The sequence below is a fragment of the Antrostomus carolinensis genome, unplaced genomic scaffold, assembly GCF_000700745.2.
Source record: "Antrostomus carolinensis isolate BGI_N321 unplaced genomic scaffold, ASM70074v2 scaffold21204, whole genome shotgun sequence".
NCBI lineage: Eukaryota > Metazoa > Chordata > Aves > Caprimulgiformes > Caprimulgidae > Antrostomus > Antrostomus carolinensis.
In genome coordinates, this window is record NW_010313117.1 from 1 (window position 1) to 11,845 (window position 11,845).

The 11,845-nt window shown below is 45.0% G+C and overlaps 1 protein-coding gene across 1 annotated transcript in view; it reads left to right on the forward strand.

Moving 5' to 3' along the window:
- Positions 1-992: 992 nt before the first annotated feature.
- Positions 993-11,845, forward strand: part of LOC104524388 (unconventional myosin-VIIa-like) — a gene marked incomplete at its 5' end in the record, with an annotated part of 15,722 nt that continues 4,869 nt past the window's right edge. Inside the window, 13 exons of the mRNA XM_010167250.1 lie at positions 993-1,220; positions 2,929-3,099; positions 4,312-4,429; positions 4,715-4,841; positions 4,951-5,120; positions 5,218-5,408; positions 6,002-6,126; positions 6,931-7,088; positions 8,031-8,184; positions 8,300-8,455; positions 8,869-8,974; positions 10,671-10,784; positions 11,376-11,463. Coding sequence (XP_010165552.1) covers positions 993-1,220; positions 2,929-3,099; positions 4,312-4,429; positions 4,715-4,841; positions 4,951-5,120; positions 5,218-5,408; positions 6,002-6,126; positions 6,931-7,088; positions 8,031-8,184; positions 8,300-8,455; positions 8,869-8,974; positions 10,671-10,784; positions 11,376-11,463 — 1,906 coding nt within the window. The remainder of the gene's footprint in view (positions 1,221-2,928; positions 3,100-4,311; positions 4,430-4,714; positions 4,842-4,950; positions 5,121-5,217; positions 5,409-6,001; positions 6,127-6,930; positions 7,089-8,030; positions 8,185-8,299; positions 8,456-8,868; positions 8,975-10,670; positions 10,785-11,375; positions 11,464-11,845) is intronic.

Genomic DNA, 11,845 nt, shown 5'->3' on the forward strand with positions numbered 1-11,845 from the left:
GGAGAAGGCATGGAGAAACCTGATCAAACATGGACCTGCTCTGACCAATGGGCTGGACCAGAAACCTGCAGAAATGCTTTTCCACCTACATTATTCTGTGATGTCAATGCTCTTACTCTCAGTCAGGCTACTCTGAGGTGAATTTCCAGTAAAACAGATAACCTGGATTTTTATGCAAGGGAGAAACTAAATTTAATTGGAAAGCTAATGATTGAAATTAAGCTTCCAAAATGAACTTAAATCTGAACTGTCATACCTGCATTGGTATTTAACCCAATTTATTTAACCTAAAAACATACCTTTGTCAGAAATTCCATATAAATAAAGGTGAGTATAAATGAGAAGGGAAAACAGACCTAGGGTGAAACTTTATCAGGTAAGACAACAGCTGCAAGCCAATGAAACAGAATTATTCCTACAGCTGCTGTGTAGGAGAATGAAGGACATTCTCACCTCTAGATGTGGGAACCTCTGCCTGTGGTGGCAGAAGAAAATGGCAGAAGAAAAAAGAAAACCATCTTCTTGGTCTTTTTTGAGGAGATATTCATCCAGGGATGTTCCCTCTGAGGACATATAGTGGTTTAGGGCTTCATGACAGACCACAGTGACTGAAGACAGAGATGATAAATATTCTGTAGCAGGACAGGCTTTTTATTCTGGGTTTGTCTGATGCTTAGCATGGTTGGATGCTTGAAACAGGGTGTTTCAAAGCACAGTATGAATAAGCAATACTTTATAAGAGGACCGTTGGTTTTGCTAATCCACGTTGATGTTCTTCTTTCATTCTGGATGGGGAATTGTGGCTCAAAACAAAATGGCTCACCCAGTTATTCTGTAGACCTATTCAGCCTTGGCTGGCTGGTAGAGATAGACACTTTGATTTATTTTGATTAGAAAGGAAGTCTGGATGAGTGACTTGGCGATAGATATCTCTACCTAGAAAGGTCAGTATTTAGTCAGGTAAATGTCACATTTCCTTCTGCCCTGACTAGGTCTCCTCGCTGGGGAGTGGCAATGACCATGTGATGGATGCTGTGTCTCAATGCGAGCAATATGCCAAAGAGCAGGGAGCACAGGAGCGCAATGCACCGTGGCGGCTCTTCTTCAGGAAGGAGATCTTCACTCCTTGGCACAACCCGAATGAGGACAATGTGGCCACCAATCTCATTTATCAACAGATTGTGCGAGGGGTGAAGTTTGGGGAGTACCGGTGTGATAAGGTATGTGATCTCAGCAGCTACTACTCTGGTCCAACATGTATCCTCAAAATGGTTTCACCAAAGGGGATGAGAAACCTCCCTCCCTGAACACCTGCCAGCTTGGGGATTATGGCATTCACTTGGGAAACAGTAGCTACAGGGATCAGATCCTCTTGGCTGGGGAGAGACCAGACGCTTCCATGTGCTGTCTGAGCACCCTCTCCCAGTGAATTTTGAATGGAAGAGTGAACAGCCACTTCATCCATCAGCCTCAGCTGAGAGGGCGCAGGTAGTCTGTAACCAAACCAGGAGTACACAACAGCATCCTGTTTGGTAAATCCTGCTAAGCATTAGATATGAGAGATGCTTTTCAGGATACCCAGACATCTGCCGTGTAATACAGACCCAATAAAGCCTCCATAAGCTGAAGGGACATTGGCAGCAGAAACCTCTGCCTCTAGAGTCTCTGGGAGCTTACACAATTATTCCAGTGTCATTGAAATGAACACCTCAGGAAACATCAAAATCTCTGACAATGTCCATCACTTTTTTTTTTCTTGTTTTTAAAATCATCCAAATGTCACATTGAAGAAATCTCTCTTCCCCAACACCTAATCGTTCTCCTGTGATACAGTAGAGTCCACTCACCTTGGGAACTAAATAATATTTTCCCATCTGTATTGCATTAACTGCAGGTCCTTTATCCTATTTATCCTTTTATCAGAGGTCCTGCCCTTTCTAACTCCCCTTCTCCCCTTTCTAACTCCCCTTGATGATCCGAGGGCTGGAGCACTTCTCCTATGAAGACAGGCTGAAAGAGTTGGGGCTGTTCAGCCTGGAGAAGAGAAGGCTCCGGGGAGATCTTATAGCGGCCTTCCAATACCTGAAGGGGCTACAAGAAAGCTGGGGAAGGACTTTTCATAAGGGCAGTTAATGACAAAACAAGGGGAAATGGGTTTAAGCTGAAAGAGGGGAGGTTTAGATGAGATATTAGGAAGAAGTTCTTCACTGTGAGGGTGGTCAGACACTGGAACAGGTTGCCCAAGGAAGTTGTAGATGCCCCCTCCCTGGAAGTGTTGAAGGCCAGGTTGGATGAGGCTTTGAGCAACCTGGTCTAGTGGAAGGTGTCCCTGCTGCTGGCAGGGGGGTTGGAACTGGATGATCTTTAAGGTCCCTTCCAACCCAGACCATTCTGTGATTCTATGATTCTCTTGCTCCTGATTTCCTTGTGCTATTATTATCTCAGTAACTCTATTATTTTGCCCCAAAATGTTTGGAATGTAGCTGCACCGAAGGACATTTTACAGTTCTGTGTTATGCACAGATGCTTTGGTTGCTGGGCTTCTCAAGTATGAGAAATGATGGCTACGTGTAGTTTTGAATCATTAAACTCTGTCTACCATAGCAAAATCCCCCCCTGCTGATTGCAAGCATCAGAAGCAGACTGAACTACAAGGAAAGACTGGGATAAATGTTCACACACAGTACAGGGCTGCATGGTGCTGGTCACTGACCATATTAAGGCTTAAACAGGATTTTTAGTGGTCAATCTCCTCAACTTGAGATGTACAAAAAGCACTGGTGAAGTTCTGCTGAAAGGAAGCATCCCCACACCGATCTGAAGCAACAGTACCTCCAGCCTCCACAAAGAGCTCCTTGAGTGATGGAGGATGGATATTGAGGTGAAGACCTGGTAACAGCATTAACTTGATTTGTTTGGCTCCCACAGGAAGAAGATCTGGCAGAACTGGCTTCCCAGCAGTACTATGTGGATTATGGGTCAGAGATGGTCCTGGAAAGGCTGTTAAATTTAATTCCATCCTACATCCCAGACAGAGAGATCACAGCTTCGAAAACAGTGGAAAAATGGGCTCAGCTCATTATAGCTGCTCATAAAAAGGTAGGGACAATAGATCACCTGTCATGGTGACCAAGGCATGCTTCAGTAGTTTTGAGTGTCTTTTAAATGTATGTCAGACATCATAGCTCAGCTCTTAGCCTGGCCTGAAGCTAAATCAAAGAGAAAGAGTAGGGTTTGTATGAGCTATATTCAACTTTACTACTAGTTTCGAGGCCAGACCTAACAGAAGAAGACAACTTAGAGATGCACTGTGAGAATCAAAATGCCATCTCTGGGGTTTCATTCCTGGTACACAGGACTGTGGCATTATTGGTTGTATTAAGTGGCAGCTGATGTATCTAGGCCATGTCAGGACCTTATTTTGCCAGGCATTGTATAAAACCTCCCTGACTTTCATAAGAACATTTGTGACACCTTTCCACAGTGACGCATTCCATAACTCATTAGCCACAACTCATGACCAGGCATAAAGGCTGGTCATCCAGCCATGAGAATTCACATTCTTTCAACTGCAGGACCCAGCTTCAGCTTCAGGAAGTTGTGGATGCCCCCTCCCTGGAAGTGTTCAAGGCCAGGCTGGATGAGGCTTTGAGCAACCTGATCTAGTGGAAGGTGTCCCTGCTGATGGCAGGGGGATTGGAACTGGATGATCTTTAAGGTCCCTTCCAATCCAAACCATTCTATGATTCTATGATTCTATGATTCTGTGATTCTGTGATTCTATGATTAAGACCCCTAAAATGTAAGCATCTCCATGTGTGTTAGAAGTCTCACCTCCCATTACTGTCAATGGAGACCCAAGGATGCAAGTCAGTTGGATCTTGCAGGTCCTCCATCAGCCTCTCAGCTACATACAGAAGTCTCAGGTATCTTAGGATGTCTTAAATGAAGCTAGATGCCTGTGCTAAGGGCTATTGAGTGTCTATTTCTAGCTAAAGGGCCATCAAACTGAAAGGTAGACACCTACCTACCTTAGGGAAACCCAAATTTAGCTGAGATGAATCCCATCCAGACTGGTTACTCTAGGTGCTTGCACATCCTTCTCAGAGTTGAATTATTCCCTGAAGTGGGAACCAAAATTTTCCAACCTATCACATGTTCCTCTAGGACTTTGGCCCTTAGTCTCATGGAGACCTAAATTAATATTAGTTCCAAGATCTGCAGGTGACATGAATTGGTTTTGTTTGCTCCCTTCCTGGCTCTATAACTGGGTTTGTGCTTCATGTGGGTTGTAATTTGTTTTGTCTGTAGGGAATTTATACTCAGAAGAGGACAGATCCCAAAAAAGTCAAGGAAGAGGTGGTGGATTTTGCACGTTTCAAGTGGCCTCTGCTGTTTTCTCGATTTTACGAAGCCTTCAAATTCTCAGGTGAGTCAGTAGAGCACATCTTGTGGAGCACAGGATCCTCCAAAGCAAAAGGAGGGAGAGAGAGAGACTCCACAGATGAGAAGACTTGATGGACCATCAAGCTGGTCTTTTTTGGATACATTATTTTTTGATGCATCCTGATTAGCAATGGCTCAAGGTATGAGCCTGCCCCTATTTCTCTTACTAAAAATAACACTAATTTTTTTGATCATTGCATCCTCCTTTGAAATTTTCTATATCCTAAGACCCCTCATGAGCTAATTGTATGTCTCGTCTTCAACCCAGGGCCAAGTCTGCCTAAAAATGATGTGATTGTAGCTGTCAACTGGACAGGGGTGTATTTTGTGGATGAACAGGAGCAGGTTCTCTTGGAGCTCTCTTTCCCAGAGATCACAGCTGTGTCAAGCAACAGGTAAGGGAGGACTTAGCTGGTGATCTCACCTTCAACAGTCTTTTTCCAGGCTTTGCCTGTTGATGCCATTATCTTTCCTGTTTATGTCTCCTATAAAAATATATCCCAGAGGGGGAAAGCTGCAAGGGCAGAGTTTCACCTTGGCCACCATTAAAGGTGATGAATATACTTTCACCTCCAACAACGCAGAGGATATTCGGGACCTGGTGGTAACCTTCCTTGAAGGACTAAGGAAAAGATCCAAGTATGTGGTCACTCTTCAAGATAACCCAAACCCTGGTAAGTAAATGTCCCAGTCTAGTGGTAAACGTATAGATAATTATTCCCAAGGGATGTGGAAAAAAAATAATCAAACTAATGGTTGTTTTCCTTGTAGCGGGAGAAGAATCTGGATTCCTCAGCTTCCTCAAAGGAGACCTCATAGTTCTGGACCAGGATACAGGAGAACATGTGATGAACTCAGGGTGGGCTAACGGGTTCAATGAACGGACCAAGCAGAGAGGGGATTTCCCAACTGATTCCGTCTATGTCTTGCCTACAGTCACCATGCCTCCACTGGAGATCGTGGTAAGCTGTCTCACAGAATGGCACAACTTGACACAAAGCCCAGGGAGGTCAAAGCCTTCCTGAAAAGCTAAGATCTGGCCAGAGTCTCCTTGATGATAGGGTGGAAACCAAAGTGACTGAGAGAGGTGACAAGTTGTCCAAGGCAGAAGTGATCTCAGCCTTTCTTCTGGTTTTGTCACTTTGAACAACACAAGTCACCACTTATGAGTTGGAATAGCCATGAATTCTGCTACATCTCTCCAGCTAGCCTCATTACTTTAAGGTGTATCAGGGGTTGGAGTGAATCCCTACATTTATGTATGGAGCTGTAGGATCCAAAGCACAAAATCTTTATTAGGAAATGATCCATACTATGGAAACATTTGTCGTTCCTTGCATTAACGACTGCGAATGGCACAGAAAAATGACAATCACACAGTTCTTACTGACCATTAACTGGAATTAATCAGTTATTCTTGTTCACTCACTGTTCTCCTTTTCATTTTGTATCTGCTTCCTCTCTATGAATACAACATATATATATATGTGTATGGATTTTATATATATATATAAAATCAAATATACTGGGTGACATAGATGTTTTCATCCCACAGGCACTGGTCACAATGACCCCTGACCAACGACAAGATGTTATCAGAACCTCTCAGCTGGAAATTTCAGACAGTGAAGAGAGAGTAAAGCCATACACCTTGGAGGAATTTTCCTATGATTATTTTAGGTGATTTTTTAATCCATCCTCAAAAATTACAGGAATAGGAATCCATCTCCAGGTATCTTGGGAATCAGGAAATTTTTGGCTACTAGAAAAAGACTCTGAATATCCCTTTGTATGACTTTATACAACTGCAACTTCCCATTTAGGTCATGGCATTTGAGCTGTAAGTTTTCCACAGACAAGGTTTTATGAAGGATTTCTTCAGATTGGCTCAACACAGATATAAGAGTGTGAAATTTAGTATTATGTGGGAGGTTGTGCTTAGTGGTCTGATATTCCTTTCCTATGATCCCATACACAGCCTCAGACCATATAGGCAGCAGTTGAATTAGGTGTGTGAGCATTTTCCTCTCAACTCCAAAGATTAAAAGGTGTACCACTGTTGAATGCAGCTGGCCAGACTGATCCCAAAACTCCCACTCCTGTTCAGATGGGTTGGCAATCCAAACAGGCAGACCAGATCCTCTGGGATGTCTTCACTCTGGTAGGCTTGTTCTACCAGTGTTGCTGCCCTAACCATCATCCTTCCTCTTGTGGTTAGAAGATTTTTGGGGTAGGGAAAGTTGTTTTGGTGTCAATATTTGGGTAGGGTCCTTAAGGGACTTTTCTGAGTTCTAGGAAAGTATAAATGGTTGTCTTTGGCAGAACTGGAGCTGGATACTTGCTAGACTGTGAAGTTCCTTTTGGTATAAGAGTTCATTAGCCAGGTGCTGTGAGCAACCTTCCCAGGTAAAAAATTGGCCACAAGCTGTCCCTTTTTTCCCTGTAACCTCTCCACCTTTCCTCTTGCTTTGATTTTTCCACCAGGCCACCTCCCAAACACACCCTGAGCCGGGTCATGATCACCAAGAGCCGCGGGAAGGACAAGCTGTGGTGCTACACCCGCGAACCCATCAAACAGCCGTTGCTGAAGAAGATCTTGGGCAGTGAGGAGTTGTCCCAAGAAGCTTGCATGGCCTTCATTGATATCCTTCCACTGCCTGGAGAAGCCCTTGGGCAACAGGTCTGACAGGGAAAGGGTTGAGCGGGTTCTTCAGCATCCCAAGCAGAGCCCATGGAAAGGTTTTTGGTCCCTCTTAAGGGCTTTGGGACCATGTCACAGGCTTGGAGATGGGTCTGATCCTGAAATCTGTACTCAAGCATCCTTGAGATCTGAGGGGTGTCTACTTCTTAATAAATGAGGGTGAGGGAACAAGTTATTGTGTCCTGCTGGTCCACACTGCTTGGAGGTTAACTCACTGGCTCTGTTCTGGCTTGCCTCAACCATGTCTCTCCAAAATGCATCTGCTGTGGAAGGCTGTCGCCCTAATCAGCATGGATGCAAATGAGTCCACATGGCCTCGGGGACAGGGTTTGGTACCTGAATGTCCCTTACTTGGCAGAACATACAGAGCATGGGAGAGATGAGTTCAGTGCAGATACAACCTGTTGAAGTAGCCTTTATTTTTTGGTGGGGCTTTGCTGTAGGATCCAAACTTCATGGTTTGAACAGTTCTATGGTATAACCAGAGAACAGAATCATAGAATAGTTGTCATACGGCATGATGGTGAAGGTTAGCAGTTGGTTTATGTTACTACAGTTCCACTGGTGTCTGACACTAGCTGAAAATCTAGTTTTTTACAGTGGTACCTGTGTGTGTGATCAGGTAACACATGGTCACACACAGCTTTCTTAGGTGTACATATCCTGACCCCAAAACAATACCTCCAACCTGAAGTGATGCATGATAAAAGGAGAAAGCTTAATGGACATCTCCTAAAGCAACGTAAATCCCTTTAGCATATATTTGGCTCCACCAAATTGCAGCCATTTCTATAGTCATGTGTAGGATGTCTTCAATCACATCACCAACAGCATGGCTTTTTCAAACCTCCTGGTTAGCTGATCCTTGACTCCTACCTCCCACCAGTGCTAAAGTATATGGGCGACTACCCATCCAAAAGGACCCGCTCAGTTAATGAGCTCACAGACCAAATATTTGAAGGTGCCTTGAAAGCCGAACCCCTGAAGGATGAAATCTACTGCCAGACCCTCAAGCAGCTCACAGAAAACCACATCAAGTAAGAGTTGTTCATTCTCCTTGGCCCAAATGCACTAGGCTGTGTTGGGCAAAGCAGATCTGAAGTGTCCATGCCGTGAGTCATTTTTTTTCCTCCTGGGTCTCTCCTCATGTAGGTACAGTGAAGAGAAAGGCTGGGAACTGTTGTGGTTGTGTACAGGCCTTTTCCCTCCAAGTAACATCCTCCTGCCCCATGTCCAGAGGTTCCTGCAGTCCAGGAAACATCACCCCTTGGCAGCAGACTGCATCCAGAGACTTCAGAAAGCCCTGAGGTATGGCACCAAAGCACCTCCTAGTCCTGGCCATGCCACGGCATACAAATATGCGTAAGAAAATACAAGTAGGAGATATTTTGGTGGTTGGGGGGACAGTGAAAGCTCACAGCCTGGCTCTGCATTCAACTAAGCTGAATGAAAGGGATATTGGGTGGAAGATGTCACTGGTAAACTGTCTAGGAAAAAATAGAGATTAATTAAGTCAGCTTTGTCGTGCCAGCTCTATTTAAGTCACCTACAACCTAAGCAAATACACATTCCCCATTCCATTTTTGTTTTTCTTCTTTACAGAAGGCAAAAAACCCTAATATTAAGAAATTACCCAAAATTACTCAGAATATGTATTAAAATGGAAGCTTTAAACAAATCTTGCTTTGTTGCTGTGGCACTTGCCACCTCTTGTTTTACAGGAATGGATCCAGGAAGTACCCTCCCCATCTGGTAGAAGTGGAAGCCATTCAACACAAAACCACCCAAATTTTCCACAAGGTTTACTTCCCTGATGACACCGATGAGGTAAATAGAGGAGAAGGAAATTCTTCTTTTCTGTCAGGCTGATAATTTTCTTATTAAAGTCTCAGAAGAAGCTAATATTGGTTCTGATTCAGAAAAACTCAGCCTTTCCAGAAGACTCTGGACCAGAGCTGTGTAAGGAAAACCCATCCTTATCTACTCTGACCAGCCCAGGGGTTTGATTTACTACAATTCATGTTTTGTCAAGACATGAGTGCTGTGCTGGAGTTCACTGGAGGCTTCATAGTATGACCCCAGAAAGAAGGAAAACGGGTGGGTTCATCTCCATTCACTCACAATGGTTCCCAAGCCTTGGATATCAGTTATTTGCAGCCTAGACCAACAGATATTGTCCACCCAACAGATATTGTCCACCAGTGGGGTACCGTGATGGGGCTCCCTGGGGACTGGGAAGGCTATAGCTGCACTGGCAAGTAGGTAACTGAAATTTTACCTTCTGACCTGAGATGACACAGAAATCATATCTGCACTCAGGAACATCTCATTAAGCATCTTACATGCTAATAAGGAAGCTAGTTATAATGCCAGAGCAGATATGCATGTCCTTGCAGATACTGCTGTCTCATGCTACTGATTAGTCTTCCTGTGAGGCTTGTACCTCCCTCTCCCTTCATGACCTTGGGGACAACTAAATTCTTGTCTTTCCAAGTGGGTTTATGTGTAAAGCAGTGCAAACCCATGGAAGGAAAAGGATGATTCCTTTCCAGCAGCTCTGCATGTCCTTGTTTATCTGTAATGGAGAGTTGAGAGAACTTCTGGGATTTCTCAACACTTTTGAGTATTTTGTCTACATGGCCATCAATAAGCATGACACTGCTTTATACACATATTGTGTGAAAGCCAGTAGAAGGAGGCAGTGAGGACTTCTGCACTTGGATGGGTTTGCTGTGATCCTTTTGGCCATGGTAGTCACACAGTTGGACTGGTAGAGGAGCATCACCCGAGTACAACATGCATCGACACCAAAGGGCTGCTGAACACCAGCAGCACTGAGCTCCAGGCTGGTCTCTCGAGGGATATGGAATATGGGTCCTGGTAGTTTGGTGGTTCAGGCTAACGCAGCCATGCATGTGGTGGTCAGAAGCTTAAATTACTTAAACTGCTATGAACTGGGTCTCTTTTAAGTGAGCAGAGCAAAACTGAGGCGATATAAATGCTGAAAAGGCAAAACAGGGGCTGGGACATGCATGCAGGTGGGAGAGTCCTTTAGATATCCCATCCACATGTAAAGCAGGAGTCATCTCCCCTCTCTTCAGCTATCCACAAATCAAGCATTTGGTCTAAGCCAGGCATCTGACTTCCTCATCATCAGTGGAGGGAAAGTTGGGACAATTCAGCCTGGAGGTATCTGTCTCAATCTCTCTCTCCACCCTAGACAAATAGCTCCGAGACCTAAATGTTAGATCAGAAAAATCTCTTGCATTGCCTAGGGTTCCCTGGACAAGCCAGCACAGGATATAGATAGAGCATCTCAAAGCACAACAGTACAGCACTAGCATGGCTCAGCTTCTGCAAACATCCCTTCCCATGCCCAGAGCCACAATCCACCATGTCACTGTTTTCATTGGTGGTGGGCACCTCAATCCCTTCATGTATCTGCACCTAGAATTACTTAAAGAGACTAGAGAGTGGAAATTAACTTGAGGTAGCAGTGGTGAGGATCTTCTTTTCTTTGCAGGCATTTGAGGTGGAGTCCAGTACGAAAGCCAAGGACTTCTGCCAGAACATCTCCAACAGGCTGCTCCTTAAGTCCTCTGAGGGCTTCAGCCTCTTCGTCAAAATCTCCGACAAGGTGAGTGACTCACAAAGAGGCTGGGGTAACCTCGAGGCACTTGGGGTGACCCACTTGCCAGTGGGTACACATTGGTGGAGCTAGAGCTAGCATCTGCACCTTCATAGGTGAGATGCACTTCTCTGCAAGCAGTGTGGTGTTTCTAAGTCAGATCCAACCTGCTACAGATGAGATTTGCAGTCACACATCCCTGACTTACAGCAATTATCCCAAAGGGCTTAAAACAGAGACAGGCAAAGCTCTCCCAGCCTGTTGCTGAGTCAAGTTTATAAGAAAGGACTACAGAAGAAAAACGTGCAGCTTAGAGCTGCCTCAGGCAACTGGGAGAAATCTGTGGAGATAGTAATCATGAAGGGAAATTAATTGCTCTGGTGAAACAGGAAGCTGCAACAAGGAGTAATGGGTGAAATTAGAGACAGAGCCTGCAGCAAGGTGCTGGCAATGGCTTTCTTTTGTCAGCGGTTTGTAACGCAGCAGTGTAACCAGGACAAAGCAGTGAGCAACAGCTACAGGAGATGGGGCAATGGCCAACCCTGCCTGTGACCTCTTACCACTTGCTCAGCCTTTGTAACCATGTGCTGTGTCCCCCAGGTCATCAGTGTGCCAGAGGGAGATTTCTTCTTTGACTTTGTGAGACACCTGACGGACTGGATAAAGAAAGCAAGACCGGCAAAAGATGGTAAGAGTGACTTTTCTCCATTGTGGGTCATGCAGAGCCCTTCTAAAGCCCTTCACCCCTTTCAAACAAGACTGGCCACGCAGTCTGCCACATGGTGGGCCAGGTGTGCTGTCTGCACCAGCACTGGGGACATCACCTGGGAGAAGCAAGATCTCTGCTCCAGGGCTAGACCTGGCCCCTTTGAGGAGCACCAGCTGGTGGGAAGCTCTCCAGGGCCGGCCCATAGGAAGGTTTCAGTGGTAGGATTCATCTCACCTTGCTGCCCACATCTGCAGCTCTGCTGAATGTAGTAGCTTCAAGACACAGGTGCCTCCAGGGTGCAAATCCTCTGTCCTGCATTATGTATGAGCATTATCATTTAAGTACAGCCATGCAAATGAAT